Here is an 18,390-nt window from a genome sequence, read left to right on the forward strand (position 1 = left end):
AGCGCGTAGCGCCCGCCGTGGCTGTACTTGTTTGCACTTCTGTCTGTGGCCACCAGAGCAGGAGGCAAGACAAGAAGATGACTGATAGCGGGGAAGAAGAGGACTACATGTCAGATAGTTTTCTTGTAGAAAGGTAATTCTATTAATCCATCCGTTCTGTTGCTTTCATTCACAGCAGTTGGATGGTTCCATGTAGGCCATTAATTGTGGGAAGCTGGGAAGGGCACCGCCAGCAAAACTGCTAAAAAGCAGCCGGCTCGTGATTAGTCCCATACCTTCAAAAATATGTCACGATATGTCATAAAATGTGTTCTGTGTAAATTACAATTGTTGTAGGTCCTACATCTGTACGAACGTTAAAAAGCTAACTCTGACGTTAGAAATAACTGAATCTGGGCTTCATCAGTTATTTGATTCGGTGTAATATGTTCATTCGGATGTGTTGGATGAATATAAATCTGAATAAGGCTTTGGAGCTGATGATTTATGGACCATAATTTGTATTGTACCATGCCATTGAATGCCATGCCATGCAACAAGCAAGAAGATGCGCTATAATTCAGTTCGGGAAACCCACTCACAAGGGGGGCCCCTCCTTATAAGTAACCCGTCCCCCTTATAAGTATCCCCGTCCCCCTTATAAGTAACCCCCGGGGCACCCCTTATAAAGAGTCTCCACGCTTTTTTGCAATGCAACGCGAAAATGAAAGGACTGCGGCAATTCGCTTGATTATGTCCATAAAGCTTCACAAGTTTCCTAGTTACTCACGAAATTTGAGCAAAATCGGTTTGAGGCATCATATCTAAAATCATGGATTTAAATGCTATGTCAAACGACCCATGCGAATGCTGAAATGCGAGCGATTACTGGCGTGAGTGTCGCCAGGCGCGGCGGCGCGGCAATGCTAGAGTGCAGACGTGGCGACTGAGTACAATTACTCAGTCGCCACGTCTGCACTCAAGCATTGCCGCGCCGCCGCGCCTGGCGACACTCACGCCAGTAATCGCTCGCATTTCAGCATTCGCATGGGTCGTTTGACATCGCATTTAAATCCATGATTTTAGATATGATGCCTCAAACCGATTTTGCTCAAATTTCGTGAGTAACTAGGAAACTTGTGAAGCTTTATGGACATAATCAAGCGAATTGCCGCAGTCCTTTCATTTTCGCGTTGCATTGCAAAAAAGCGTGGAGACTCCTTATAAGGGGTGCCCCGGGGGTTACTTATAAGGGGGACGGGGTTACTTATAAGGGGGACGGGTTACTTATAAGGAGGGGCCCCCCTTGTGAGTGGGTTTCCCGAACTGAATTAGAGCTCTAACGTTAACGTTATACTACTATTTACTCTAGGGCCTACTAGTCTAACGTTAGATAGAAAACAGAATTCTACCACCACACACAGTCTAGTCTAGACACTAGCTAGACATGCGGATAAAAAACCGGCAGAGTCGACGGTAGTAGTTCTAACATAGAAATGCTAAGAAATTCACTTTTCACATGTAAAATTTTATCAGATTTTAGAAGATGTCAATTTATCACATTTTTTTAAAAATTAAAGTTTGAAATGTTTATGTTATGTTAGACTTTTTACTGTACAGTACGAAATTTGAGCCTCATTTGCCATTTTTCTCTTCCTCATCTGCTTGGTACGAATGTGTACGATGAATCGTGGGTATGAATAGTAATTCTGGTGCATGAATGAGATGTGAAAGATGCCGAGTATTCCATTACAAAAATCGTTATTGGCATTATGCGATTTTGCTACGCTTTAATAAATATAACTTTTTATATTAGGCCTGAATGGGGTTAACAGTGAAGTACATTTTCCCAAAAAAAAAAAATTGGAGTGAATAATTCACATAGTTTTGGAAAATTCATAATTTTCAGGACTTTTCAACGACTAAGTCACAAGTGTTGTTTTTTGCTTGAAAATGTCATCCTCTTAGTACTGGTTTGGAGTTCAGACCAACAAGAAATAAACTTCCAGTAATACAATACACTCTCCTACTAAAATCTTGGATATATGTGTGCAGAGACCAACGTCTATCCCAGACAAAGGGAAATCGCCATACTCGTCTTATAATATGAAAGGCCCCAGAACTTCTGTTATGAAAGTATGGATACATGGGGCTCATTCCCTCAGTCATGCATTTATGATTTAAGTTAAACATGCTAAGACTAGGCCAAGGAGGTAGAGCCTACAAGTACAACACTGTTTCCTAGGAAATCTTCTAAAATCACTAGATCGTGTAATCAGTTGCCACTTTGATCTGCTATTTCATTGTAAAGTTATAAAACCCATTGAGGATGGGCTGATTTAAATGCTACAACAGGCTTTTCCCATAAACACCTGTCTGAGTCAACTCAGGACTCGTCTTCAACGGGTTTAGTTCCTAGAAGAAAATTTTATCCCCTGTTACCCTGAAGAGGTCAGTGTCAGAGAAACAATGTCAGTGGATATCTATTACTCACTAGATATACCAGCAACAAAAAATTGTATCAATACCTTCCCTTCATTCAGTATTGCTCAGACCCTTGCCAGCCGGTATGTCAACTGTCACTGTATTGTACTGTTGTAGGATATCTGTGAGAAGGTAGTGTGCACTTTGTTTTGCCCACTGGGTCAGGGTCTGCTACTCAAGCAACTACTACTGTATGCTACTGTCTACTACTACACATACTTTTCAAATTCAATACATGCCAGTAAACTTGTTTTGTAATGGACAAATTGTTCATATATATTCAAGATGAAATGGAATAGGGTAGTTTCTCTTGAAAACCATTGATGAAGAAGGCCAGCATAGCAAATCTTGTTGCCATCATTGTGTCTTGTTTAATTGCTACTGATGGTATCATGGTATTGATATAACACGGCTGAATCTAGCCATGTGCCACTAATAAAGAGGCATCTTTTTATCAAGCCAATCTTGAGCAGGTAATCCCAACTCATTTCAAATAGATCTAAGGCTTTGTTCAGTTCATCTCTCATACTTCAGTGTGTTTGTATGTTCTTGTCATCCTAGTCTCAAATTCAAACCTCCGTTGATTTTCAGTAAAGAATCAAAGCCTGGTCAGCTGTCATGGGGCAGGGCCGCCAGACAGCACAGACAGGATGAGAAGCGGAGACAGGCAAACCAGAAGAACAAAGCAAAGTTCAAACCAGTAAAGCAGCATGAGGAGGAACAGAGACAGAAGGGCCTCAACAGTGCAATATCCACAGAAAGCAAGGGCTTTGCCATGCTCCAAAAGATGGGCTACAAGCAGGGAAGTGGACTGGGCAAAACAGGTGTGTTTTGTTTTGTTCTGTTCTGAAAGAAATAAATATATGCCACTACACTGTGCTGTCATTTTGAGAATATCACAGTTATTATCATCACTATAATACAGATATGAGCATGGGAATGTATTTACATTCAGAACAGCAGACTAAGATTAACAGTCCATGTTGGATCGTATGAACATGACATTAATTTTTCAGTTTATTTGACACCATACCTTAGTTTTTCTTCCCTCTGGACATGCAGGATGTAAGACTGTTACATGATTTTCCCTTTTCTTTGGACTTGTACTCATTAAAATGCACATTGAACACTTTATTTACAGAAATTGTGTACCTCATTCATTTGATAGACAAATGATTACAAAATCAACTTTTTAGTTACTCATAGTTAACTTCTGTCTAGATTTACATAGTTTCAATTAACTGTGTGAAGCATGACTAGATGTTATGTAATGTTTGCTACCCTGTAACCATGCTGTCAGTTGATTGTTCTTTTAATCAGAAAGGACTGTCATACATATTTCACTTGATGTGCAGATGAATGTAGTGCCAATTAATCCTATTTATTGTTCTTATCTGTTTTAGGAACTGGAAGAGCTGAACCAATTGGAATTGAAATCAAAACAGGCAAGTTCGATAATGAGAATGTTGAATTGACAGGACAATTGAGGTGCACTATATTAATACTATTGTAACTGGAAATGTATTTGACAAATGCAAACAGAAAAATTGACCAGAAATGAATAATATTTATTTGTGGAAAATTGAGCAAAGAAAATGGGATTCCATCGGGATTCGTACCCGAGACCTCCGGATGCTAGCCCAGTGCTCTACCGGCTGAGCTATAGAAAGCCCTAGTTCAGTGTTTGTTCCAGAAACCCTAAATTTTGAATGCTCAAATGGTCAGAAGCTATAGCAGTGTGTTTGATGAAATTTGTGTCACATTGGTATCTATGTCTCATCATCTCTACGAAATCTGTGAAAGTAATAAATGTGACATCATTGATTCAGCCCCAAAAGTCACAGGTAGAAGGACACAGCTTTGCACAAAGCAGACTGACCAATGTTATGATAAATCAGAGAAAGGAAGTAATATAAGAGGTGTTGCCAATCAAGAAATGCATCAGTAAGGATATGAATCCAAGAGTGTGGAATATACAGTGCACTCCTGTTCTAACAAACATGGTTATAACAAAATTCCGGTTATAACGAGGTAAAAATTTGGGCTGCAATGTTATCCACCCTATGTATTTTTATAGTTTATTTGTTTGGTTATAACGAAATTTCATTATAACGAAAGAAAACTGTCGGTCCCGAGGACTTCGTTATAAAGGGAGTCCACTATATGCTTTTTTGCATGCTTCTGCCATGCAGGCAGAGGTGGCCTGGGTCAGCAGACAGAACTCAAGCGGAAGCAAGCTGAGATGGAGAGGATGCGGGAAGTGATGGCACAGAAGCGGGTCAAGATGGAGGCCAGCAGAAAAGGCAATTTTCTCAGGCATCAGAGCGACAGGTTCTTGGAGAAGGAAGCAGAGCATGACCTGTACAACAGCCAGAAAGCCTGTGCGCACCTCGACCATGGAGAAGTGAGTGCCATTCATCCCAGGTCTCTCATCCAGATGATTGGGACGCAAACGCTCACACACACACACACACACACACACACACACACACACACACACACACACACATTCTCGTAAGATACTCTGACTGGGGATATGATAGTTTGCTAAAGGTAACCGGGCATATTCAGTTACGTGTTTCTGGGGTTTTTTTTTTCTGTATCCCAATAAATTGGCTTACTAAAACTGAAAACCATTAAAACTTATACTTAAACTAGGGTAAGTAACAATTACTTAGGCGTCATGTAGTGTATAGGTGTATGCCCATCAATCGAGGATACATGTGAAAATTTTTGAATTTCCCAATTTGAATGGTGTGAAGTATTATTTGCTTGTACATTATGCACTTCCTATGTTTTATATGCATTTATGCAGAATGGGCAGCTACACTATACCCCTATCAGGGTACCCCTAGAGCCTTATAAGGGCGCTTTTTCGTCTTTAAAAAAAGAGAGAGAGAGAAAAAAAAGGATATAATATACAGTACATGTACACAATACCCGGTGTGAAATGTATCTCCATTTGCCTGGAGTGAAACACTGCAATATCCCCACAATTGAAACCATTTACAAGAACACACACACACACACACAATGCCTGCTAAATGAGCTTTTGTAATAGCTGTCTTTTGGAGTTAATGCATTTAGAAATTGGTTGGTTACGAACTAAATTCTAGAAACATGGAAAGAAAAAGTGCATTATATGTCCCATGAATGACATACACCACTGAATCTTGTTCCATCTTTTGAATGTAAAGAAAAAAAATAGGAGGACACCTCTTGAAAGTGAAACAAGCAGACTTACACAAACCACACTGTATCTAAACTGCAATTTTGAATAGGGAGTAGGAAGTAGGGTTTTTATTGTTTATGTGGGATTGTATTTCATAATTCCTTGTATATATTGGAGTGGACATTTTTGTGATTCATTGCTAAGACTAATCCAATAGTTTCACACTCATTGTTGTGTCATATATTGTGCTGAATTCTTTGTGTATGAATGATACGGTATGTATCTTTAAGCATTTGTTCGGATATCATATTCAAGTGATTGAATGGAAAACTATTTGTGCTAATTGTTCTCCTCCTAGGGACTCAGTGAGCCTGAAGTTACTTGGTATTGGCCCAAACAAATGCTTCCAGGCTATACAGAGGAGGAGGAGGAGGAGGAGGAAGAAGAAGAAGAAGAAGGAGAAGAGAAAGAAGAAGAAGAAGAAGAAAATGAGGATGACGAACTTACAGTGAGAATTGATGTTTGGAATCATGGTAGAAAAGGTGCTGCTAAGAAATGACCAACATAGTTTTGTAGGAATGCATTTTACAGTGTTAGTTCATTTAAGTGTATTTCAATTCGCGTTTATTTTATTCAAACAGATAAAAAACATTCAGACAAGGTATATAAATAAATTCAAATTGACAATACAAATGTAACAGAATGTGGAAACAGCAAGAAAAACAAAGTTTTACGAGCAGCTGCCACCATAACAAAAGCATTTATAATAAAAGTCATATGAAGTCAAACAAATGCGTGTGCATAGAAATTAAAGCCAAAGTAATTCAAAACACATGTTCTACATTAGACACATAAGAAAAGACAAAAAACAAACAAACAAACAAACACAGAGTAATACCCGAATACGTAGATTACTTTTCTTTTTCCAATAATAATAATTTAAATCTTCGTTTAAAAACATTTAAAGATGGACTCATTTTAATTGCCTGTGGCAAATTATTCCAAGTTAAAGGTCCTCTATACAAAACAGAATATAAACCAACATTTGTTTTATTAAGAGGTAAATGATAATTCAGAGGATTTCTCAAACTTTTTATTGGTATATTCTGCAAATCATGCAAAATACTTGTGATTATGGGATGGAGATATTGTAATTTACCACCCCTATGAAAGTCACTCAAGCAATAACTTGTACAACTTATAGTGTCAGTCATGGTACAATATTTGTATTTTCGTTGTTGTCCCCGCCGAACGAGTTTGAGCAGGGGACTATGAAACGGGCTCCGTACGTGTGTGTGTCTGTGTGTCCGTGTGTCCGTCTGTCCGTGCGTCCGTGTGTGATCAAAATGTTCAAAATGCTACTCCATCGCCATTTCTAACCCGATTTTGATTCTGTTTGCTTTATATGATAGCACTACATGGGAGCTTTGAAACTTCTATACAGAATTTCAGTTGTGACCTTTGACCTTGACCTTTGACCTATATTGTACATTTTGCTTCAAAATGCTACTCCTTCGCCATTTCTAACCCGATTTCGATTCCGTTTGCTTTATGTGATGGCACTAGGTGAGGGCTTCAAAACTTCTACACAGAATTTTGACCTTTGACTTCTTTGACCTTTGACCTTGATTTTTGACCTATATTTTACATTTTGCTACAAAATGCTACTCCTTCGCCATTTGTTACCCGATTTCAATTCCGTTTGCTTTAAGTGATGGCACTAAGTGAGGGCTTCAAAATTTCTACACAGAATTTTGACCTTTGACTTCTTTGACCTTTGACCTTGATTTTTGACCTGTATTGTACATTTTGCTACCAAATGCTACTCCTTCGCCATTTCTAACCCGATTTCGATTCCGTTTGCTTTATGTGATGGCACTAGGTGAGGGCTTCAAAACTTCTACACAGAATTTTGACCTTTGACTTCTTTGACCTTTGACCTTGATTTTTTTTACCTATATTGTACATTGGCAACAAAATGCTACTCCTTCGCCATTTCTAACCCGATTTCGATTCCGTTTGCTTTATGTGATGGCACTAGGTGAGGGCTTCAAAACTTCTACATAGAATTTTGACCCTTGACTTCTTTCACCTTTGACCTTGATCTTTTTACCTATATTGTACATTTTGCTACTAAATGCTACTTCCGGCGGGGACATATTTTACGCACCGCGTAATTTCTACTTTTCCTTGTTATTATTATTTTTAATATACTTCATTTTAAATTTTTTTTTTTTTAATACTATCAGGAAGAGAGGAAAAAGTTTTTCATATGGATGCATTTCCCCCTGTTGGCCACCAATATCTTTTTAAGTAAATATGATTGATCTCATCTCAACCTTCTTTGATTTTTCACATTGCTTTTGTTTCATTCTGTCATATGCAGGCTGGAGAAAAATTATCACAGCTTACAGTGTACCTAAGAACTCATCATAGATACTGTGTATGGTGTGGGGCAAAATTTAATGGTGAGTATTAAGTGTCTACACCAACCTTGGACAGGAATCTGAACACAACCTACTTTCACCTTGAAATCATTTAATTCTTGAAGTTACGAACTTTCATGTGTTAAAGGTTTTGTAGTTGCCGTGAAACAATTATGGTAGAATGAATTCCATGTAGCAAATGACTATGTCAGCCTCCTGGGTAGCTATTAAGCCCCAGTGAGCTAGTTTTCATTTGAAACATTTGAAAATGTTTTGCAAATTAAGGATGGTTACCTCTCTGTAGTGTCAAGCTAAATTTGATTGCAGGCAAAAGGAATGTGCATGCACCAAATTCAGGTTATAACAAAATTCTTCTTACAACCAAATCGAAATTTAGGTCCCAAAACTATAATCTATACATCTTTAAACACTGTACTGTTCAGCTATAACAAAATTGTGATACAATGAATGGAAACCGTCAGTCCCAAGGACTTTGTTGTACTGGGTGTGCACTGTATTGCATTGCAGTGAAGCTATGGGTTGGTTGTGCTTTCAATTTTCTGCTGTAGCTGTCAAAGCTAATCTAGTTTCCATCTTCATATTACTTTGATTACATGTGTTAAAACAGAATATAAGGTACTGTATATAGCCATGTTTTCCATGTGTGTAATATTTTGCATATTGCAACTTCTAAGATAATTTCAGAAGTCGGTTGCATTGGTAATAGAGAATCACAGGGACAGAAAAAAAAAAGTATTTTTCTTTTTTAAAAATAAAAATAAAAAATCATGGATTCCAACATTGGGGAGTATATCCAGTGCATTTATATTATTGAAGATGCCAGAGAAGTTACTGTTCAGGTAGGCCAGTTTCGCAAATCTTTTCATTCAAAATTCTTTGGTTCAAGTTTGCTGGTAAGACTGATAAATATGTCTTTATGTTGTATTTTATACTTCCAAGAACTATTGTAACTGATTGACAAATTTTCCTTCATCAACATATATAAGAATTGAATTAATCAGTGTTTTGTAGTTGCCATGACAAAAAATCATGGGCATACATACTCAGGCAGGATTCGAACCTACGATCTCCTGATCACCAGACAGGTGTCTTACCCACCAGCTAGACCACTGAGCTTCTGCTCGACAACCAGTGCTGGTTCTACATCCTTAATGCATGCAGTTGGTATTGCTGGTATTGCATATTTATTCAAATTACTGAAATTAAGAACTGATTAAGCCAAATTATTATTTTTTTTGTGTGTGTATGCCTACAGATGAGAAAGACTTGGCAGAAAATTGTCCGGGAGACAATGCAGAGGTACACAGGTAGTATACCAGTCTCACAGGGCTATGATTATCGTCATGGAAGATGGATGTCGTGAGCCAATAATGAGGAAGTCAAGATGGCTTGATCATCGAGGACACACTACAGTCTACTTCTCCCGTGTATGTGGGAGAACACGTAGCTGGTGTGATAGTGACGAGCTTTTTTAGTCAAGCCCATGGGAGCAGCAGGCCTGACTCCCCCCTCGCAAACATGGATATTTGCTTCCAGAGGCAAAAACATTAAGAAGGAAAGAGGATATCTGTGGATGAAGGGATGATGAGTAGAGGGGAGTGTCAATGAAAGTTGTACCTGCACCCATTCTACTCCCCACTACCTCTGTGGAGAACAGAGCTGTGAGAAATGACAACAGCAGATCCGAGGAAATGAGATGTTGTGCGAGTTAATGTGCATCACAAGAGAGTCTTCATCATGAAATAATGAAGCATACCAGTATTGCAATAGTCTTCTCTTGGACCCTGTTCAACCACCGAGGACTTCTGTATGAGTGAGCAGATATCTGGCAAAGCTATTTATTAGAATGGTTCAGTGAAGTTGAAGACAGCTGTATTGTGTGGTTTAATAACATGATAAGGTGCTTGAGGCAAATCCTCTGAAGGTAACACTCCAATACAGACCAGTGGTTCACCAGTGATGTAATGCAAAGTCAATTATGTTTTTCTGCTGTATTACCTTACAATAAGCCACCCATCAGTCATGGGGCAATCTAAGACCAAAATTGATATTCCCCTCCTTTCAAAAGGGAAAGGCATACAGGAGTAGGGCCTATAATGAAATATGTACACATATAATTTTTTTTCTGTTTACACATGTGTGTACTTGTGATTCTGAAGTGACATAATCCCTGTAGATGTCGGCACAAATGCCGTTAGTATTGTCCATAGTGCAAATTTTGTTTTTCTGCATTTGGAAGAAATTAAAGGAATGTACGGATGATCAGAGAAATCCAAGGATTGAATATTTGTTTTTGCATTGTTATATGTATCAGTAATGATAAAATGTATACTTGGGTGACCCGCATCTCGTCATAGTTAATGTTTGCGCATAATTGAATCACATTTCGCCACTGAAATTCTTTGAAATCCAACTCACATACAGGAAAAATGCTGAAAATTCCAATGGAATCACAAGTTCACTGATCGATGTAGAAAATTTGCAGCTATCGTCGTTAAACGTGAACGTTGCGAAAAAGTTCCATGCTAAGGAAGGGGCCCGCAACTCGTCACCCACGCTCCCATAGACAAAGCAAGTAAAAGACGTGTGCGGGTGACCGTGATGCTCCCATAGACATACACATAAAAGATGCGTGTGGGGACAGTGGTGATACTTATAACACGTATTCCGATTAAAAATTCAGATTTTCGCGAAACTGTTCGGTTTTCACCACAATTTGTTTGGTTGTGGTAGCCCTGCCAAGTTCCAAGTGTACTGAACACAGTCCCGGGCATAAATTTTTGTTCAGTGCGCTTAAAACAATTTTAAGCGGGGTGACGGTATTCGGGCCCCTGATGAGGTGCGGGCACCTCACTATACCAGAAATTCTTCTGTACAGCCTTCAGAAAAGAGGGAAGATGAAAGATATTACCCTGAAATACATGTGTGAAGTTAAACAGATCTTCTTCTTTTTTTGTATTATTTATATAGTACTTAAAGTAGGTGCTGGTTAGGCCTTCTGCATGCTGCTGTAGAACCTGGGCTTCACTAGTGTTTAGTTTTTTTTCTAATCACGCTACTCCACTCCATGAACTCGATGTCTTCTGATTTCCACCTCATCTCAATCAGTCCATACATACTCACTCATTCACAAACTTGTAGCGAATCATAATGGTCCATTTGGATTGATGACCTTTCTTTATTGATTCCAATGATTGACACTGAGCATGTCTTCAATTACTGTATACGCTGTTATTTTCGCGTGCAGACATTTTTGCGAATGAGGAGGTCATAGACATTTTCGCGAGATGTTGTTTTCGCGAATTGACACCAACGCTAACATAAATGTGCTATTAAACTAGCGCATGGAGACATTTTCGCGTGTTGTTAAATTCGCGATCCAACTGAGATTCGCGAAATTCGCGAAAATTAAACCCTCGCAAAAATAACAGCTTATACAGTAGTTGAATCATTTCCATCACCAAAAATGATACTGCTTGACTTTCTTACCACATCAAACAGACGAAGAAATTACTTTGTACAGTACATTACAGCTATAGTGTAGTAAGGAGTATAATCCGACCAAAAGTAGAAGTAGAAGTGGGAGTACAAGGAGGTTGAAATATTGCCTGCTTCTTCTGGGTTCTATAGCATACCTGCTCCTCTCAGCAGCTCTCTGCTGTGTCTACCTTCCACTACCATGCACTGCAGCAGTATGTGTTTCTAAATCAGAACAAAAGGTGGTGCTACTCATGATACATTGTATATCTGAAGTAACACTTGATATGAATTCAGTATACCCTGACAGTGCGTGCACAGTCGAGACTAAAAAAAAACATTAAAGTAAAACAGCCTTCTGGTATCTGATAATGGACTTGTAAGGTGTCTCTCCTTTTGAATATTTTATGACATGTAAGCATTGCAGAATCATTGAATCACATATATATACACCAAGAGTTCTGCCAAATACAATCATTGGAAAATAAATATCATTGGCAAATAGAACATATTTTAAGTGCATACCTTTTCTTTATTGCGGAGTCCACTGGAACACAGAGAGAAGTTATACAATGTATGTAACAAACCACTGTAATGTGCTACAAATCTGTATTTTGGATGAAATTGTTTTGCAAGGTCACATGGGCAAGCAGTTGCACAGCAAACACACATACACTTTCTAGAAATATCCATTGCCACGCAGTGGAAGTGTATCCCCTTGGTTGTCAACTTTTGGGGTTAGAGTATACTATGATGAACATGCATATGAAAAAGAGGGGTAGCAAACATTCAAGTGTGTACAGTTGAGCATATGTACAACTTCTAGTACTCTCCGCTAATTCGGTACCGCTAAATCAGGTACTCTGTGCAATTGACTTACAAACTGATAAGCAGTTTCCGATGCATGCTATATTTACCGGATAATTGGGTATGCATTCTGGATAAATGGGTAGAAATTTTCCAGATTAGCCTGATCTATTTCCATAGTTTTCCCACAGAAAGCTTATAGAATTTGTGTAAATTCAAGTACATTGTACAAATTTTGAAGAAACTTTGAGGTGATGATAGAGAGCTTGGGTTTACATGTATGTTTTAACATGAAATACTGTGCTATATATGATAGATTTAATGCAGTGTATGATTGATTCGCCATATCACTGGTACAAATAAATGCGTTATGCGGTGTACAAAACGCACCAGCAACACATACACTCTGCCAACACATTCACACACACACACACACACACACACACACACACACACACACACACACAGTGACACATTGATCACTATACTTGTGCCTACAATGTATGATGAGCTATGGATAGCTCTCGATAAAAACAGAATAAACTAACTTCATCGAGACTCAATCTTTCTTCAGGCTGTTCATTGAAAAAAAAATTACATACGCCAGAAACACATGGGGACAAGGCAAAATTTGTTGCAGCATTTGGCTGCATATGCATTTAAGAAATCTAGTTTCAAATGACAGATGTTCAGAAGTGTGCATGTGGCTTGATGAATTTTGTTTGCAAAATTCTTCTGCAGACACTAAGGCTGTTGTTTGACTTTAGATGAGCTGTGGCTGTAAGTGACATACTGTGCTGTGTGCATGTGATGCAGAGAGGTGTGTGACTAGTACATGTACATGTATGATGCTGTGCCACACATTACCCAATTAAGCAGAGAGTACTGTACAAGTTAGCAACCTAAATATGACCTCCGGCCCTGTTAAAGACAAAAGGTAGCATCATCAAAAATGGTGAGTCTAGATTTGAAACCGTAATACGTGTACACCAAGTACAAAATTTCTACAATATCTGTCACTTAATGCCACCTGCAAGGTGCACACAAAACAACTACCAATATTTGACCTTTGATCCTATGAAAGGCAGTTTCGACCTATTAAAAGGCAGGGCATTGGGGATAGCAAAGTCACAATTAGTACAGGTCAAGATTTGACAATGATAAACCTCTAAACAAAACTTGAATGACATTTTTTTTTTTTTTAATGACACACCTCCATACTGAATTCGAATAAAATCCATGAAGAGACATCATGGCCAGCATCGCAGACACATACATGATGCAGTAGCATAACACTGCTCAATCCAAAATATTCTCCGATGTAGTTATCAACCTATGTGAGCATAGATCAAGAGTAGAGAGGAAATGTGTAACAGAAACTCTAAGAATTTTTGCACTTCTCTGAGCCAGAACAGCAGGTGGTTGCAGTCATGATTTTTTGACTGATGATTTTTTCCAAATACAAATTATCGATTTGATCAAACACAAACAAATTAGCGTAGTGTACACAGTATGTACACTGCTACATGATGTAAGATTTCATCTACTCCTACTCAGTACAGTGTATTAATATTGATGTCACTATGTTTGGTTATTCATTTTTAATTTAGTTTTTTGCACAAAGATTTGTCCTCATTTTACACACTGTACATGTACAATTTGTACATGTGTGTCAAAAATTAGGCAATAGAAAACAGGACCATCAAACTGTGAAGATATCTTTCCTCTGCGTACCCAAATTGAGAGAGTTCTTGTCTTGTTGATATATCAGCATGCTATCACTTTCTTTTACTGCTGATTTGATGAATGCTTGTTTGCGACATGCCACAAATCTCACATTCTCTGTAGTAAAACAGTGCATTCTCTGTAGTAAAACAGTGCTCTCCAGAATTGCAGGAGATTATGTCAATAATGCTCACTGCTTTTATGTCAGTCATCTAAGTCCTTCAAACTTATCTCTGGCAGATGTATTTTTGGTATTTTGCAAGCAAACACAATGGGAGTGATGCAATGTTTAAATATTTTACCAGCTAATGTGGTAACCACTACATCAGATCATATTAAGTTGTACATTTTCCTATCAGCAACTCACTTCACATCTGCTCCACTGCACAGCTTATGCAATATAAACTTTCACTGTACTTCTGTAATACAATCAGAAAGGTCCCACCTCCCCGATACAATTCAATGATTTAGCAGTCACATGATCTTCACAATGCATGATAAACTATACTGGCTTGTAAGGTGTCCAGTATTTCCAGTCAGTCTATTCATATTGAATTCATGAAGTTCATACTCGTATTACATGGGAAACTACTCTGAATATGATGCAAGAGAGGCTTTTCATCATCTTTCCGGCTTGAAGCTGTTGGAGACTTCTCTTGGTTCCAGCCCTTGCAATTCACGGAAGCGTCGTTGCTTAATCAGCATTTTTGCTCTGTTGTATCTGCAGTATGTACTAGAGAGAAGAGATAGGGAGCGTAACTCATTGGTGTAAGGATTTACATTTAATTTGAAGATGTGGCACATGACTTGAGTTTAAATAGGTATCGTCTGCCTTTGAATACATTGTACTTTCCATGAAATTTCTAAATTATGTAAATTTTATATATAAAGAATTCTCTAACTTGTTCAGACCCTCAAACTTACCCTAATGTTAGACCCTTAAAAACTCAAGCAAACAAAGATAGCTACACTGCATAACAGAAAATAAATTTAAAAATAATTTCAGGGAAGAATGGTTGCTTTCATCTTTCTAAGACTTGAAATCTGACAATACCTACACACTACCTGCAACAACAACAACAAAATGACATGATAAATGTCACTGGAGACAGAATATGTGCAACAGCAGCAACAACAAAATGACATCATAAATGTCACTACAGACAGAATCATGATTTTTTTTTTTTTTTTCATGATTGCAAGCTGAAAGTTGCCAGTTCAAGAACTGACTCCCAAAAGATCAGGTATTGCTAGCCCCTTCATAATTGGTTAGAGCACCACCTGGGAGGATATGCCCATCACATTGAATCATCATACATATGTAATTCTTCTTTGTGAACAGTAACTGTCACCAAAGACATGTCCTCTGCACTGCACTACTGGCACATGTAAAGCCACACTGTGTACCATCTGTGGCAGTCTAATCGTTATACACCATCACATTGAGGCAAGCTACAGTCAACCTTGCCTAGGTCAAATCTACTTGGACTGAAAAATAGCTTTGACTTAGAGAAAAAGTGACTTATGAGGGGTTGAAGTCAATAGAATACAAAGAGAAGAGGACTTGAAAAGACCTTTGACTCAAGTGAGGGTAGACTTAAAGCAAGGCTGACTGTAATTTGTTGAAGGGTGATTGCACATTACAGATATTCCAAGACTTACAATGAGCCAAGAGTGACTGCAACCAAGGAAAAGACTCCCATGTCTGCTGACCTTTTCACTCGACCTGGAGAAATATGAATACGATGTTGATTTTAGAATGAGACTTATACACTAATTTACCTCAATTTTAAAAAGGATTGAACAATAACTAACATGTTTAATTACTTTGCAATAGACACATCTAATTGTAATGCACAAGATCAGGAAAGCTGTTTCTGTTTTACATCAAATTCACAATATCTATTCAGTCTGCAATGCAAATTTTGGTACTGCACTTCAGGACACAGTGGCAATCCCATAAAATGGCCAAAACATTTGAAACAGTTCTAGTTATACAAAGAACAGGAAGAAATCTACTTATATTACCAAAGACTTGGTTACCAGAACAATGAAGCTTACTTGTGAGAAGAAATGTTGCTAAACCAACTCCCAGACCTCCACCGATGCCATACAGGAATGCCGTCCTCATGCATGGTGTCTCCTGGATCTGCTCCTTGACCTGCGACACGAATGGCTTCTGAAAAAAAAAAAGAGAAGGAAAATCACCAAATGACTAATGACACAGGCATCAACATTTCATCTAGAAATTATGAAGATCTATATTTAATATCCCAATCAATTCCAAAACTACGTGAATAATATTATGAAGTATAATTAGAATTCTATTAATAACGATGAAGTACAAGATGAAGAGGGTCCCGCCAAACGCGTTGTGGGTTCATAACATATTGTTTGATAACCCGGGGGGCTCCCTCTCTCTCTTCTCGTCACAGAAACTGTCAACTCATTTGCCATACTACCTGCTGTCGCAACTTCCATGACGTAACTCATTAACTGTCTGGCTTCATGCCTGTAAGATATATGAGGATGACTGATCCAGATGAATGATTGTTGATAGGTTTTCTGCTCTGTGCAATGTTAGTGGAGACGGACGTTGAGTGATCGTGTGAATGTTTGGACACTGCCTCGGATACTTTGAAAAGATGTCGAATAGTAGGAATACCCGCTATTTATAGGGACTGGGGTGCCAAACTCATTATCATAACAAAAGACTTTGAATTTCCTTGGTGTGATCTCTCTGCCAAACCACGCAGGAATATGCTAACCCTCTGAAAGCTTGTACGAAGTGTTATGTAATAGAATTACTTCAGGGCCAGTGGAACTTTTTTTCACAACACAGAGGAATATATTGGGTGTAAAAAGTGGTACCCACAGAAAAAATAGAAGGAACCAGAGTGATTCTTTTCTGGTCAGCTGATGAAACCTTAAGTGTGAGCACGGGCAAGGCCTGGTTTTCTTTTTCTTTTTTTTTTTATTTTGCTTGTCAGCTGAAGAAAACCTAGAAGTGGCAGCAGAACTTGCGCTGAAGGCCCTTTTTTTTCTCTCCTGGCTTGTTAGCTGATGAAACCGGGAGCAGAAGTTGTGATGAAGGCCTTTTTTTTTTTTTTTTTTAGCTTGTTCGCTGATGAAACCTGGAAGTATAAAGTAGCTAAACCTAATTAAATTTACTTATGAAATAACTCTATCAAAGGTCCCTTTAGAAACTATTTTACATGGAGGGCAGGGGTCCTACAATACTGTGCCTGTGGCCATGATTGGATGATGCAATTTATTTAGCGACAGATTCTAGGAGTAGGGTAGGAGCCCTAAATAGACTGGGTCTATTTAATGTTAGTATGAATAAGCTCACGATGGGGAGCCTGAACGCGAAGATTGTATCATATTTGGAACATCTCACCATATTCTCAGTCATCTACAAATGTCATTCATAAATATGGCATGTGTAAAGAGGTGTAATGTAAAGCCAATATTGCAATAATACTCATCAGTAAGCAGAAACAACCAATACAATAGGGCCTACTAAGCTACGGCTGCTATTATATAGACAGAAAGATCCGTCTGTCCGGAGGACTCTTTTATATTTGCCGTTAACGCTGTCCTCCGTATACGGACAGGATCCGTGAAGCCAGACGCAGTCTCCGCGAACATTCCCCGACGGACAGATACAGACCGATCTTTCGGTCAACGGCTGCTATTGCATATTGCCTTCGTTACTGAGAACTGAGTAGACTAGTACTAGTCTAGTTCTAGTAGAACATTAACCCCGGCGCGGGGCGCTGTAACATAGTAACCCTTTACGGTACGTATTGGGGTCGCTGCTGCGGTTAGTAGAACATGTATTAAATTAGGCAGCATTAAATTACAACTAACTACACGTACGATGTAGGCCTACTACTGTACTAGCTAACAATAAAGTCCGTATATGGGACTAACAGATAGTAATTTGCACAGGCACCTCACGGGGAGGGGATGGGCCGAGCTTGTGTATTTTTGTGATATTTACAACGCAGTCGAAATGTTTACATGTAAAAGCTATTTCAGCGGCCATTGTCAAGGCTTTCGGAATCAACAGTCATTAATTTTCATATTTACCTTACTACTGTCGTCGGAGTCCATGTCTGTCTCACCATCTAACTGTTAGGATCTGTGATTACGCAAACTCTCTGGAGACTGGATGAGGTTACATAACCTCTGCTGCTGCGGCGGCGGACAGCTTCCCATGCGGGCCCGCCGGGCATATGTGCAGGGTAGCGCAGCGCAGCATGCAGGCGCTTCGCTTCCAGTCAGTGTACGTGT

The 18,390-nt window shown here is 38.8% G+C and overlaps 2 protein-coding genes across 2 annotated transcripts; one reads left to right on the forward strand and one right to left on the reverse strand.

Annotated features, from left to right (window-relative positions):
- The first annotated feature begins 77 nt into the window (after window positions 1–77).
- Window positions 78–9,393, forward strand: LOC139741217 (G patch domain-containing protein 11-like). The gene is made up of 7 exons (XM_071651810.1): window positions 78–133; window positions 3,055–3,287; window positions 3,867–3,912; window positions 4,660–4,867; window positions 5,994–6,143; window positions 8,022–8,103; window positions 9,338–9,393. Exons 1-7 carry the CDS (start codon window positions 78–80, stop codon window positions 9,391–9,393), a joined length of 831 nt encoding a protein of 276 aa, XP_071507911.1.
- Window positions 9,394–14,620: 5,227 nt separating this feature from the next.
- On the reverse strand, window positions 14,621–18,223 carry LOC139741219 (cytochrome c oxidase assembly protein COX20, mitochondrial-like). The gene is made up of 4 exons (XM_071651813.1): window positions 18,187–18,223; window positions 16,153–16,270; window positions 15,754–15,817; window positions 14,621–14,824 (listed from the first exon to the last, which is right to left on the reverse strand). Exons 1-4 carry the CDS (start codon window positions 18,208–18,210, stop codon window positions 14,713–14,715), a joined length of 318 nt encoding a protein of 105 aa, XP_071507914.1. The 5' UTR covers window positions 18,211–18,223; the 3' UTR covers window positions 14,621–14,712.
- Between the last annotated feature and the right edge of the window lie 167 nt (window positions 18,224–18,390).

Source organism: Diadema antillarum, unplaced genomic scaffold (genome assembly GCF_040938485.1).
Source record: "Diadema antillarum isolate AM-2024a unplaced genomic scaffold, OU_Dant_1.0 seq00000910_RagTag, whole genome shotgun sequence".
Classification (NCBI taxonomy): domain Eukaryota; kingdom Metazoa; phylum Echinodermata; class Echinoidea; order Diadematoida; family Diadematidae; genus Diadema; species Diadema antillarum.

Excerpts from the sequence above, each read along its gene's own strand:
- LOC139741217 (XM_071651810.1), top strand. The coding sequence starts at position 78 with ATGACTGATAGCGGGGAAGAAGAGGACTACATGTCAGATAGTTTTCTT. Across the intron at positions 4,868-5,993 it reads CGCACCTCGACCATGGAGAA|GGACTCAGTGAGCCTGAAGT; the intron begins GTGAGTGCCATT and ends TTCTCCTCCTAG. Across the intron at positions 8,104-9,337 it reads GTGTGGGGCAAAATTTAATG|ATGAGAAAGACTTGGCAGAA; the intron begins GTGAGTATTAAG and ends GTATGCCTACAG.
- LOC139741219 (XM_071651813.1), bottom strand. The coding sequence starts at position 18,210 with ATGGACTCCGACGACAGTAGTAAG. Across the intron at positions 16,271-18,186 it reads ACTCCGACGACAGTAGTAAG|AAGCCATTCGTGTCGCAGGT; the intron begins GTAAATATGAAA and ends TTTTTTTTTCAG. Across the intron at positions 15,818-16,152 it reads AGCAACATTTCTTCTCACAA|GTCGAGTGAAAAGGTCAGCA; the intron begins GTAAGCTTCATT and ends ATATTTCTCCAG.